This window comes from Temnothorax longispinosus, chromosome 5, assembly GCF_030848805.1.
Source record: "Temnothorax longispinosus isolate EJ_2023e chromosome 5, Tlon_JGU_v1, whole genome shotgun sequence".
Taxonomy (NCBI): Eukaryota; Metazoa; Arthropoda; class Insecta; order Hymenoptera; family Formicidae; genus Temnothorax; species Temnothorax longispinosus.
In genome coordinates this window covers 506,308-520,654 of record NC_092362.1, presented here as the reverse complement: position 1 = coordinate 520,654, position 14,347 = coordinate 506,308, and the positions used below count along the sequence as shown (strand labels likewise).

Here is a 14,347-nt window from a genome sequence, read left to right as displayed (position 1 = left end):
CTCTTACTTACCTCGCTTTTGTTTACAAAATCATATCGTTCGCATTACAGGTGAGAGAATTTTGCGGATTTATAATCGTCGCATGTGACCGACTAACGTAAAAGAACTCACTGTACTCTGGATAAGAAATGACAGAAAAATGCGAGGAATAATTATAAAATAATTCCAAATGAATAGGTGTTACCGGTCCTTAAAAAATAAAAAAGAAAGGAATTATCAAAAAGATGTAAGTAATCGACATCGAAATGAAGGATAGACTTTGTCATAAGAAGACTCGCAACGGTGCTCGGTACTTCGTCAAGATTTATTTCGAATGAATTGTCACGTAGCGCACAGAGAACCAAGACAACGAGCGCAATATGGATCGAGAATTGAAGCCGGTATAATTTCAATGTTCTTAATTCTTGATGCTATAGACACAAGCTCGACGCACAAGCCGTTAGAAATTAAACAAAGAAAAAAAAGAATCTCATTACAATTTCCTTACGCAATTATATCGGGCGTAATTATATAGTTTTAGATTGTCTCTTTACAGAAACATAACTTTCACTCTATATAACAGCCTATTTTACTTCGCTAATATTATTATTCCTTATTAATATTCCTACGATTTGTAATATTACTATAAATTACTTACGATCCTAAAATTAGCTAGAGAGAGAGGCTTTACATTAAGTATTCTCAAAAAATTGACTTACATCATTGTCACATTACACCCACGGAGATCATTTACGCGCATCTATAGCATATGGGAATCCTGAAACCAACGAGGTTCTACCGGTTTCAATCCCGGATATGAACTGTGTGTGTGATTTATGCGCGTGCATGTATGTATAACTGTGTCGCGACCGCACGCGACTCGGACAGTTAATTAACGGAAGAAGCTCGGCGGCAGGAAGCAGTATATAGTGTTCGCGTTAAACACGTTGTAACAAGCGATTGAACCTTAATTATACTTTTTGCTCCTCGTCAACGGTCTGCCGTCCGAATAGATGAATCCACGTTATTTCGAATTGAATACTTGACGCTTTATAAAATGTTAAGTGTTGTCCGGCTCGATTACAATAATGAGTTTCGGCGAGAAAACGATTCGTAATGACACGAAAAATTGCCGAGGCTATAAAATACAATTATCGAGGGTGTACATTCAGCCTTAGATGATGATGGGATTTACAGTGCAATTGTCATGTTGATCTAAAACGGTATGACGGTCGATTTAACTGCGCACAGGATATTCCCATTTTAACAAAGCTTTTTTTCTTCTTTTAAGGAATTATCCAATTTGGGATCACTTTTCGTAAGAAAAACTTGTAGCTTGAACATTTAGTTTTAAGTGATTTTCTTCATACATATATATATATATATACACATTTATAATTTTAATTGTCTGAAAGAATTGAAACAGTTGAAATTACAATTTCGCTTTTGTTCAAAGAAAATCGATAACCGTTCTGGGACATCTTATACACAGCTAATCCGCTTATCATACACTCTTTGCGTTTTAAAGAGTCAAGGAGTTATATAAAGAAGTGTACATGTACGAAACTGTTTCAATCGCTCTTTCGAGATGGGCAGCACCCCTTTCGTTGCACTTTGACAGGCGTAAATGTATTCATTGCGTGGAAAAAAACAGGAGAATGTAGTCTCGTTATTCTTTCTTTTCTGTCCGTGCGAAACTTACATGCGACGTTACTACTGAGCACTAGAAGAGATTATCCTTAAGTACTAGGTAGTCAAGGTAATATGCAACAATAAAAAAGAACACCGTGTATGTATATTACTCTATTATCGAGTGTAGACACTGGACAGAGAAATTCGCCGGCGCTTGCGAGAGAAAACAGCAAAGTAAAAGCAAATTAACGGCAAATCGACTTGCATTTTTTTTTTAGCAGAACCGTCCTTCCGTGGCCGCAAGGATAGGATAATCAGGTACTAGGAACAGCCCCACACAGAGTCCCGATCCTTTGAGAGGGGAAAGACGCGATCGATCGACATCCAATGTCGTAGAGGTCTATCGGGCAGATCTTTTCTTCTTCTTACGAAAGAAAGATTCCCTGATAGAATCTTTTCCACTGTTGCGAATATCTCGTTTCAATTCATCGCATGCTTCTCGATCGGACTGAGCGAAGGTGTATCAATTATATGTATATAACTATACACACATCTATGATATAGAATTTCTTTCACAATACCAAGTGCGGTAATAATGATTGTAAAGTCTAAGTCTAGAGGTCATATTAATAATCTAATTCCGCGTTGAATATTGTGGCTGTATCCCGACGGCGTTTTACAAAGAGGATGTCCGCGTACGCACGTGTGAGCATATACCTAAGTGTACTAATACATCCTAAGTATATCAAAGATACTTAATAGAAAGCGTTACGGCCTACCTAAGGCCGAAAGAGTCTACAGTGATCAGGAATAATGATTGTTAATCTCCAAAGGACGGGTACCTCCGCTCCGAACGCTGCCCGCACGAGGATTCATTATGATTAAATATAATACACACCGTATATATATATATATAATATATATATTAATTACAATAATTATAGTATTAATTAAGAATTATTATGTTAATAGTTATTCAACCACGTGTATGGCTCAGTCTATTAAGCTAGTCTCATGCAACAACAACAATAAAGATACAACAATATATTTACTTGTGAGTTTATCGAGTTTCGATTCACACATCGTTTATTACTCTGTTCTAATTTACTCGTATATCCTTCTTTCTTTTTTTTTTTTTGCCTTTTTTCCCTACGGTTTTCTTTGCCGGCGATCACCCTGTTACTACACGTTCCCCTACGCATACATACGTCTTCGCACGCAATTTTGTTAACTGACGATAGAAAAAGATTGGAAATTTCAGATATCAATCGGCATTTAATCACTTTTTGTTTCAGTCCTCTATCATTGTAATATTTAATATAATAATTATGTATAAATAGACGTCATCTCACTGTTACTTTATAATCGTTTATAAATTTAATATCTCGATCTTATCGTGACTGAGAGCTTTTCGAGTATATTAATATGTAATCGTGAGCCACATAATCCCTCGACGGGGGGGGAAGGGAACGTATCGATATGAATGTGTCAACCGCGAGTACCCGAAACTATGCCGACGAGGTCGAAAAGGAGGCAACGTATTTACAACCACACGAGGAAGGACACGTATATTACTCTATGATTCTATTGCGATGCGGAATTTCGTGCGGCGGCGGACCCAAGATCGGCGTAATCGGCGTAATGAGCGTCTACCTTTTCTACCACCGACGAAACCGGCTAGCTTAGGAACTATATCGAGGGGTGAACGATGTAACTTGTGTTTGTAAAAAATCGTCCCGTTAGCCGCTGTTGAATTCTTAAATGTAACTCGGCGAGAAAAGTGAGATAATAACAACGTCGATTTATATATATATATATATGCAATATTTACACATACATACATATATTATATATGTATAACGCGATAAGAGAAATTAAAACACGTGACCGTGAATTTTCCGTTTAAACCCCTCCCCCCCCACGTCGAATGGCATGTGACTCGGGTGTTCCGTTACCATTTTTTTTTCTCTTTCCAAGCTCTTAAGTAATTATAAAAAACAGTAATATCACAAAAATTGCGCAGGCAGGGCAAGGAGAGGGGCCAGAGTTTTGGGATAAAATTATGACAATATACATATATGATACCTATATTGCCAAGTTGACGAACGAGTGTGGATCGAGTCAAGGAGCGGTCACGGAATTCGTCTGTCCGCCGCGCGCGCGTTCTCCTTCCTTCCGCGAGGAAAGGAAGGAGGCTGCTGCGCGACGTAATCTGTCGTATATGCCGTAAAAAGACGCGATAGAGTAGAATTGTCCTTATTCGATTAGCGTCGATGAGGGAAGTACTTTCATCGTCGCGTCGTACTCGACGACGCGTCGATTCTTCTTGTTTAAAATTTTCGAAGAACATCTACCTCGTCTTGTAGCTACAAAGAATGGAGTTTCAACGTAAAATCCCTCTTTTTGAAAACGTCCGTCTCGCCTGCGCTAGTTCGGTTCCCGCCAGTCGTTGAATCTTTTATTGATAGATTTCAAGTTTGATTGACAATGGCGACTTAACGATGAAGTATCTTCTTTTTATTCCCTCCCAGGTTGTGCCGTTCTCTTCCGTTCACTTTTCTCCTCTCTTACTTGGTCTCGATGCGTAAAGGTGAAAATTAAAACATAACTCTTTCTTTTATGTCGTAAAACTATTCGCAGAAATATTCGCTGTTGAAGGATCTCGTAGCTTCTTGTCTGAGATGTGTGTGTATATATACATATACTCAATTGTTGATAATACATAATTTTTGTCACAATGTGAATTATAGAATTTCTTTTTTTTTTCTTAAGTAACGACCGAGATAAAACGCACATCACTTTAAGATAAAAGGACTTGCTTACTTTTTTAACTGGCCCAAGCAAGTGGGACTGGAATGACAGTCTGCTCTCTTCTTTCTCTCTCTCTCTCTCTCTCTCTCTCTTTGAAAAACGATTTAAACGCAAGATTTCTTTATCCAGATGAGTTATCGAGATCATTATATCGCGCAAATAAAATTAACATCGCCATAGATTTCACGTCATAGATTCGCTCGCTCTGTGAATCGCATCTGTAAATCGTTTCTTTTTCTTAAAATTTCTTTTTAATCGACGATTTTAAACAACGACGAGAGACTTCGATAGATCAGCAAAGATTTGAAATAATAATCTATTATAATGATTAACAAAAAAACGTCCATTCTAAAATGTATTTATCTATATTTACACTAATACTAATATGATACTAATTTAATATGTTTAACAAAAAAAAAGTAATCACAAAAATGGTCTGCAAGTTAAAACATCGTATCATGTTTGATATACGTACGTATACATATAACAGGATGCATAATATATATATGTATATGCATATGCACGCATACATTTGAAATATGTTTTACACATGATGACAAAGTTGTCGCGTATAACCTAATATCACAATCAGCAAGGGAGAGAATAAAATAAGCAGAAAAATTTTGGTTCAAAAATGACGGAATGGCACTTTCTGCGTTTATCATCTTCATGTGTATGTATGTGTGTTTCCTTCTCAACGTATAAAAATACAATATTCTCGAAAAACCCTCTGTACACTATGAAATTTCTAATAACGTACTCTACCTTGTATCATATTTATTATCAAATAAGTAGTTCTACTTTGTCTCTAAAACTCTATAAACACATTCGAATAATCTCTCGTTTTCGCGCGCGCGCGCGCACTCTCTCTCTCTCTCTCGCTCTCAGAGGAAAAAAAGAAGGAAAAAAAAGAAGAAAGGATCAGTATCTAAACGTACAAATTTTCAATCACAGTATATGCGCGATCTCTATAACGTGAGATCTATGCTAAATTCTTACATTCCAACTGTTCTTGCGAGTTGGTTGCTCAATAATAATATACATATATCTAATTATATTAAAGAGCCGGGGCAGAGATGGTCGTGGCGCCCAGCCAGCACTTGTCACGTTTTTTGACATACGCGAGAATCAATTAACACTTTCACGTGTTCAGTGTTACGCGGTAATGGAAACGGAGTGTACAGAGCGTGTACGTCCGGTACATTCGAGGTATCAAATCGGATTGCGGTTACGCTGATACCTCGTTCCGTCTCTTGAAATGTATAGTCGGTGATCCCCACAAAATTCCTCCCTCCCACCCCGAAATAAATCCCACCCAACCCCGCCCACCCACGCTTTTACTTTTTCGGCCAATGCCTATCTCTTGTCGTTCTTGCCTTTTAGCTTCGCTGACACCTCTCTCTCTCCTCGTTTTCTTCCTTTGCAGCCTCATCGACTGCCAGGACTTAAAAGGCACGGCATGCCATTTATCGTTTTCCCCAAAAGCACGATAATAACATACCACGATGACACGGTAACGACAACGATGTTGATGAGAAGAGGCCGTGGTTTCACCCACCCGTCCCATCCGCCCCTTGTTTCCCGCCCAACCCCATTCGGCCTGCTCGTTTAAGAGGCCTTCTGGAAACAAACATAAAGTCATAAAAGGGAATCCTATCAAATTATTGATATTTCTAGATAAAATATAAACGTTTTTAAGAAAATTAGTCAATTTACCGCTTTTAGGCGGAGCTGTTCAGACGCCGTACATGTTGTGGAGCCGCTCACTAAGCTGCGGCGGAAATTGATCGGAGAATCGTTTCCAATTCTCTTCGCCCACTTGATTTTTGAAAGTGAATAGTATCTAAACACAAGACAATAACCATGAGATCGTGCCATGAGAGAATACTGGGCCCATCAGTCGTTCGGCTGTCATTTTACCTTCTGAAACATCTCTTTCAGGTCTTCCTTCGGCGCAGACCACGACGCCACGGCATCGCAGAAGAAGATAAAGTCCGGGACGACACCGGCCGGATTGACAGTGATCATTTGACACATACCTCTGAAGGCAGAATCCTTCTCTTCGTTATCTCTTATGCTTCGCAAAGAAGTGCACCTGTTGATAAATTTACAATCGACAATCTCATTAGACGTTGTTCGGCCTCCTTGTCCAAGTGGAAAATACTTCGATCAGTAAAACACGCGGACTTTACGGCACTCATTGATTTTAAACTTATTATGTTGTGAGTTGTAAAAACGCCAACTTCGTCATTAAGTGATCGAAGTATCTTTCTGCAAATAGTCACATTGAAAGATATACATATGTATATATATAATAATATGGCTCTGGCAAAAATTGAACAACTAGCCATTTACGTTCATTCCCACAATTCACACATAGATAAATTTTGTTTCAAATTGCATTCTCGACGAGAGACGAAACGGTTGGCTTACTGTGAGGCCAGTCCAATGCGATAATTAGCACTCTTATTAATGGCTCGAGAAATTATCATTAACATTATTAGATTGCAGATATGTACATACAAATAGCAATAACTGGTATGTATATAAGATTTACATGTACAATCTCCAAAGAGTCGGCGTTAAATTAGAACCGGTATTAGCAGAAAAAAGGAAAATTGCAAATACACTAATTGCAAAGATTGATCGCTGAATTTAGGAGTCTAGCCTATAACTTTATGCAATATATTACATAGCTATATTGGGATATATGACTGGCGTCATATTTCACTTACTGTCTCATTAAGGCTGGGTTTACATTTGACATTTACGGCACGGCACATTGTATAATTAGAACAAACGCAATTCGACAGAGATCGAGATGCCAAATTACCAGCATGCAGAATGAATTTTTATTAATCGAGCGAGAAAAAAGGACTATTATATGTGAGGTATCCGCGGTCCTCCGGATAACGAGAGGCAACGAGACTTGACGCGGGCGACAAATAATAAGAGTGACAAATGTAAACCTATCCCCTGGTCTCTTGATACTCGGATAAACAGGAGAGCTCGTAACACACTTGCATGGTGGCAAAATAAAGATTAGAATTATATCATATAACGAATTCAAATCTAAGATGTTACTGCGAATACTGCGAATACTGCGAAAAACCATTGAGCAAGTTCATGCTGGCAAGCTGCGAGAGGGTAGCGTTTTCCCATTTACACGTGTATTCCCGGCCGGCCCCGGCGCGGGGATCTCTGCCTTCGCGAAGAGGGAGTACTTAAATACGACAATCAATTTTTTTGCAGCGTGGCTCACCACCGTGTCCTTGCGCAAAAGTTCTTAGCAGCCCCTGATGCAATTACTCAGGAATCGGGAATGTAATAATGTATAATAATAAAGAGTGCTAATAAAAATAGAAGATAATATAATTAATAGAATAATAATATAATAAAGAAATTTACACACCACTGTCGGACAAACTGCTGTAACATGGGGGCGACGTCGTGGGGACACACATAACCTAGGCGACCGATCGTTATGGCTACGGTTTCATTTTCGGTTTCGGTAAGTAGACAAGTGAAGTGTAGTGAAGTGACCGGAAACACAAACAATAAGACAAACTGATAGAGAACCAACGATCAACTCAGGCGAAGAAGAATTATATATATGCTCCGCTTGTAACTTCCAATTAATAAATTCTCAATTAATAATTCAGTTAATTAAGAATCAAGTAACATTAACAATTAATCGAAGACAGTGAGAACACAGGTGAAACATATGAGATACCGACAATGAAACATAGGCAATACCGTGCTATTGTAGCTGCTGAAACAATAATCAAAATTAGATAGCAGCGTGCGAGCCCGTGTGATTTTGTATACGGACCGGTATACCAAATGATCTCTCTCTCTCTCTTTCTCTCCCTCCCTTTCTCTCTTTCTACTGTGTATAAGAAATATATATATAGATATGTCAATACAAATAAGAGAACAATAAAAAGGAATAACCAAATTTGCGTTATGATCTTTTAAAGGCCAATTCAAACAATTCAGTCGAAACAATATAATCTGGGGCTTAAAAATATGCAAGCATTAGTATATATATATATACACACACTTTAGTTTTTATATATATATATACCGAATTGCAACATGTCCTTTTGTGGCAATACAGCCGTATATGTATATACGTTCAAGCCTACAGGCAGTCGCACACCACTAAATCAAGGTTCAATATACAAATACTAATTGCTTAAACCTGTCGATAAAACGTGCAATCGCGATTCATGTATATGACCGCGTCAAGTCACTGAACTGTGTGGTTCAAAGTATCGTTGATCCAAAAATTACTTAAAAAAAAAAGAGGAAAAGAAATATATATATGTATTTATGCACCTAGAGCTGGGATGCCACCGAATAACTCGGATCTAGCGTGAACAATACTCTAAAAGTTACTGGGAGACCTTTCATTAAACAATGGTCGGAAAATATTTTCGGTCTACATAAGATTGTGCATAACAATTATTATGTCATAAAGCTAATCTCTGCGAATGAGAAGTTTCCCAATGTGCACAAAGAGCAGCGCACACAGTCGTGACGGAGTGTAATTCTCAAGTCGACACACGGGAAAGATAGCGATGTATGTATGTATATATAGGGAATCGACAGATTCTGGTTGTCGGCTCGAGTCTCGCACTACACATTGCTTTCTATTCGTTTCAAAGTAATGCTCGATATATCATATACGGTATCGTTCTAAGAGAGAACTAGATATCCGTAAAGATCGGACTGACGACTCACCCGTGTTTTCCAACAGTGTTTTCGGCGTGTCCGGTCGGTTAATGATCTCGATGAGCTGAGTCAAAATTAATGGGATATATGCGCTCGTGTCAGGTCCTGCGAAAGACAAACGGAGATAAGCGGTAAGCTTAATTTGTTCCCTGAAACAATGGTCGCGTTCGGCGGAAAAAGCAGCTCAGTGAGCGCTCAGTAATTCTTCATTACAATTGATTTTTACGCTTAGATCCGAGGAAGAACCAAAGGCAAGCACCAATCGTATTAAAGAATCACTGAGCGTTCACTGAGCTACTTTTTCCGCTGAACGCAGCAAATATCGTTCTCGATATTTACCGAGTTTTATCGAAATTTCGCCGATCGCCCATGTCGCGTTGTTACACACTGATATGAACTGCGGATGCAAGTTTTGTCCCAGTATAGGCATAAACTCCGCTGCGCATCGAGATAAAATTCATTGACATTAACATATATGTCCGATGGTCTCTCGGTATCGTCTAGAATATACTCACGTATGCAGGGGAGTACATGTTGGAAACAAGCTTTCGTAAGATCTCCTAGTAAAGCGAAGCTACTCTGTCTAACCTCGGGCATGGTATCCTGCATACACTGGTACAACAGCTGCATAACGTTGCTGTTCATCACTAGACGTTCCATATGACCGTCTAGCCCTTCCGCTAATCCGCTAAGGAGGTCCAACGCGACTATCATGAAGTCCTTGTCGGGTGCCTCAAACTGCTCCGGACTTTGCGTGCTCGCTATGTGTTGGTTCAGCGTTTGCTCTACAAGCGACACACATCGCCTGCAAACAAAACGGAGTATTTTACCATATCATACTGAGATAATTTATACTAGATTATTAAAACGGCAATATGAAACAGATTTGGTTTGGTCAAAAGATTGTTCGTCATGTGTGTGTACATACCTGTACACAGGTTCACAATACGGTAAGAAACCCGAGCGCAACGCGGTCGCTACTGAAGAAAGGCATTCCAGCAGTGGGAACAGATCTTTATCCTCGTCCTTCAGTACGTTCCACTTATTAATGAGAGGCGGCATCAGAAGATTGATGTAGTCTGGTTTGTTCAGATGGTGACCCACAGAATCGGCAAGAGTGCCGATTGCGTCGTACAGAATTAAAAGATTCTTATGCTGATATTTACCTGCGAATAGACAGTTGCATTAATAAATTGCAGAGATGCATCTTCTAAGATCAAAACGAATAATCGCTTCGTGTTGTACTCACTAAACGCAAAGACAAGCGTCTCGAGAATAAATCCAAGATAAGGGACCAGTTCGGTGCAGGCCTCTTCCTCCAAAGTTGCAAAAGCGGAGCATGCCGCCTCTTGAACGCGTTTGTTGCTGTCGAGCACTCTTTTGAGCAATTCCGTCATCAGAGGCTTCAAATGCGTCTCATGAGGTTGCGCACAAACCCAATGCGCGTAACGGCTCAACGTCCAGCAAGTTATGGCACGCACAAGAGCCTTCTTGTCGCTCAGACAACTGATCAGGTAAGGGATGAGCTCCGACAGATGCGGAATCATGCCGCTCATACAACCTGCAAATACGAATCAAAATCTCAATTACTTCGACCGGTCTTTTAATCTATTTATAAGAGTACTTTAAAGAAAAAAAAAAGAATGCGCGCACCTTCAGCGATAGCTCCCAGTGCCAGGATACCGGATTCCTTGATCTCCCAAGACTGATGGAAAAGAGTCTCCTTCAGGATCGGTATCAAAACTGGTAAAAGGTCTTCCCTGAAAACATTAGCCAGCATATCTAGCGCGGCGGCGGAGCATTTCCTCAAGTTCCAATCGCTCAGAGTTGAATCGTCATCGCATCCGTCCTCAACGTCTATGTCCTCGTCGTCACACCCACCGTTAACGCCACCGTTCTCGTCGGTGTGCTTGTTCATGCCATTGGCATGATGCGAGTGATGAGTCTTGGATTTGTGAAAACGTGGTCGGATATCCTCTTCCCTGTCTGGAATCATTTCATCCTCCTCCACGTCTCCTTTGAGGAGGATTATGTCAATTTCCGAATACTTCATACCTTTCACCTGTAAAAAAAAAAATGGAAAAAAGTGCGTTAAGAGTCAAGTAAGACAAAAGAGTGATAATTTCGCGCGTAAACTTAGAAGAGATCTCACCAAGATAGGTACTAATCGCGACAGATGTGGCGCAAGTGCCTCTTTGCAAATTGGTTGTTCCGCTAGTGACAACCAAAACTCGCACGCCTCCAATGCCACTCCTTCGTCAATGTCCTGAGTTCTCATTAGCATGTATTCTATTATATTGTGCATATGTGGTATTAGTCTGTCCATTCGTACTTCGAGTAGCATTACCAGAGCCCTACGTGGAGACAATGAAAGATACATCAGTTTTCCTGTTAGCGATAACAACAGCGAAAAGAAAAGAAACAATATGCCATCTGCATTATACTATCAACTACCTGCACACGTTTTTTCGGACCTCGGAATCATCGTCCGAAGCTAAATGGAAGAGATTCTCCAAAAAGCTGTCTATATGTATCATAAGCGCTTGCGTACGTTGAATGATGAACTGATTGACGCATGCTATCGCGTGGGATCTGATCTTGGGGCTCGAATGTCTAAAGAATTGAAGGAACTTTGGAATCAGAATGTTCAAGGGGCGATTCAGTGCGTCCGAATCTAATATCTCCGCCGAGTCCTCGCAGATCTTCTGGAGAGCGCCGAACGCGCCCTCGCAAACGTTGTAATCTTGCGAGTCCAACATTTGACACAACGCCGGCAACAATTCCGGCCAAGTCGTTAATTCACCTACTCACCGAGAAATACAATTTCAACCGTCAAAAAAAATACATACAATACGCACTCCTTCGCCGCATCTCGCTGAGTAATATAAAATAATAGCGTACCTCTTGATGCGACAGTGGTGATCAAAATACCGACGGTCGCACGAATCAGCGGCGATGGATCTCCGACAGCTGACAGACATTCTTGCTTCACGAAATTTATGACCTCCGGTACAAACTTGTGGAAGTACGTCTTTACATTGTTCTTCAATATCAGTCCACTCAGAGACCTGGTAGGTTCGTCTTTAACAGAAAGAAAATTATTAAGTTTCTACTTAACAAATATCTCAGGCAGAATTGTAAAATGAAAACTCTCGGGGTATATCTCAACCGGAGAGTCGCATATAAATTTCGACGTACCTTCCGATGTCAATTTCGTCAGGACAAAAATCAGATAGTTGTTGAAATCTGGGAATTTGTTCAACTCTTCCAATTTCTACATTATACAATTAAGGAAAATAATATATGACGTGAGATTATTTATCAATGTAAACGAGAAGGTGCATATACATTGAACAATTCGTATTCACATATTTCACGGATCCGATTCGTTTCCCCGAATAGATAGCACAGTCGTTAAACGCGAACGATCATCGATAAAGCGCGCGATCGGGCACGGCATATTGCGATTGGGCACGGCTGGGCAATCTATACGCGCGAGCGAGAGTGCCCGGCGAGGAGGACTCCCGCGAAAACTATCGATCAGGAGGAGCCGCGCGCTGGGAAAACAAGTCCCCCCGCGCGCGCGAGCATGCGAGCGAGCCGGAGTCCCCGCGCGACTCCGCTCCGCTCTGCTCCGCGCGGCACGGCTCGGCTCGGCCGGGGCGTGCATCGTTAGCATATTTCCAGCTCCGCGGCCGCGACGCGTCGGGCCCGCTCGATTCCGGGGACGACGGGGCGACGGTGACGCGCGACGGGACGGGACGCGCGAGGAACGAGCGTATGATCGTTGCAAATTCGCGACGCTATCGCGAGCGAACGCGAGCGAGAAAGAGCGAGCGAGCGTGCGCGCGCGCGCACGCGCGTGCCCCGTCTTTCTCCCGAGCGATCTCGCGACATGGGGATCGCGCGTTCGCGCGATAATTAATTTCCCCGGATCGTCCTCGGGGGGTCCGAAAATTCCGTTGGGACCGCCGCGCCGGGAAAACGAACGCGACGACGAGCGGCGGCGCGGTCTCGCGCGCGCGCTGCGTCCCTTTTTTCTTTCCCGCACCCGCGCTTCACTCCGCGGGGGCCACGTATGGGCTCCGAGCTCCGAGCGGCGGGCAGCACACCACAAGCACACGACACGACACCGACGGCGACGGGGCACGAGGATCGCGGATCTCGATCGATTGGCGAAAGGATACTTGTTGTACGGCCCGCTGGGTCGCCGTGTCCGGGCTCTGCGACTCCTTGAGCAGCGTCAGGATTTGCCTGAGTCCTTCCTCCTGTGGTTGCCACGCCATTTTCATCGTGTTTTTCAACAGCACCACTGTAACGCGCAGCCTGCCTTCTCTGACCTCGCAGATAAACGGAAGCTCCCTACAGCGCTCCCTGCTCCCTCTCTCTTTCTCGCTCTTTCTTTCGCCCCCTCCCCCCCCCCGTGCCATCGGTCAGCCAATCCCTACCCCTCTACCGCGAGAGCTCCGTCAGGACCGTGGTGGCGCAAGGGGGCGCCACGCCCTTCCTCATCGCGCCACAACGGGGAGCGAGAAGGGAGACTGTCGTCCCGCGTTTCCGTCTCAAGCGCGTTTCTCTCGCCCCGTTTTTCGGCACGTTCGGGAAAACTCGGTGAAACCGGTTCGCGAGACAAAAAAAAACCTCTTTGCGGCGGAGGGTGCCCAGAGAGTTTCTCCCAGCACCCCGGGTATGGGAACGCCGATCGCGTGTTTGCAGGAGCTTTTAAAATTGAAAAAGTGAGTGTCGGACGACGACGCGAAGCGCGGGGTATTTCGAAACCGGAGTCCCGGCCGGTCCGGATTTCCGGTGTCGCGCGGGTCGGCGCGGGAAAACGCGCCTCGCGACAATGGAAACGCCGCCGATCGATGTAAGGTATACATACGTTCTTTTACGCGTTCGCGCGCCCTGAAAATCGGCACGATTTCGTCGATCTTCGTGCCGAAATAACGATCGAACTCTCGTGGAGACTTTGATCAAATTTTAATTAACTCGACTGACAGAGAATTGCTTACCGTGCAAAATTTTCAACTATGCAACTCATCGTCCTTAATTTAAATCTCTTTCTACATATTAAACGAACGTTATATTTATTTTAGTTATATTGTATATTATATTAGCAAAATAGATTTTACTCGATAAGTCAATCGATTAATTTTATCAGTAATTAGCTCGATCGGCAGAATTGTTT

At 42.2% G+C, this 14,347-nt stretch overlaps 1 protein-coding gene across 3 annotated transcripts; it reads right to left on the bottom strand.

Annotated features, from left to right (window-relative positions):
- Window positions 1-285: 285 nt before the first annotated feature.
- On the bottom strand, window positions 286-13,557 carry Tnpo (transportin 1). 3 transcript variants are annotated; one of them, XM_071778215.1, is made up of 15 exons: window positions 13,347-13,547; window positions 12,358-12,433; window positions 12,061-12,240; window positions 11,614-11,962; window positions 11,312-11,513; window positions 10,813-11,221; window positions 10,409-10,720; window positions 10,088-10,325; window positions 9,675-9,964; window positions 9,499-9,597; window positions 9,169-9,264; window positions 7,835-7,910; window positions 6,343-6,517; window positions 6,139-6,265; window positions 286-6,042 (listed from the first exon to the last, which is right to left on the bottom strand). In XM_071778215.1, exons 1-14 carry the CDS (start codon window positions 13,449-13,451, stop codon window positions 6,158-6,160), a joined length of 2,715 nt encoding a protein of 904 aa, XP_071634316.1. In that variant the 5' UTR covers window positions 13,452-13,547; the 3' UTR covers window positions 286-6,042; window positions 6,139-6,157. The 3 variants fall into 3 exon arrangements, with proteins under 3 accessions (XP_071634316.1, XP_071634317.1, XP_071634318.1); XM_071778216.1 differs by having other exon boundaries at window positions 286-6,039; XM_071778217.1 differs by lacking the exons at window positions 286-6,042; window positions 6,139-6,265; window positions 7,835-7,910 and having other exon boundaries at window positions 6,358-6,517; window positions 13,347-13,557.
- Between the last annotated feature and the right edge of the window lie 790 nt (window positions 13,558-14,347).

Bases quoted from the DNA above. Each gene is read 5' to 3' on its own strand.
- Tnpo (XM_071778215.1), bottom strand. From the start codon at position 13,451: ATGAAAATGGCGTGGCAACCACAGGAGGAAGGACTCAGGCAAATCCTG. The intron at 11,222-11,311 runs GTGAGATCTCTT...TTTTTTTTACAG, and splicing joins CGCGATTAGTACCTATCTTG to GTGAAAGGTATGAAGTATTC. The intron at 9,265-9,498 runs GTAAATATCGAG...TGTCTTTCGCAG, and splicing joins CGAAATTTCGATAAAACTCG to GACCTGACACGAGCGCATAT.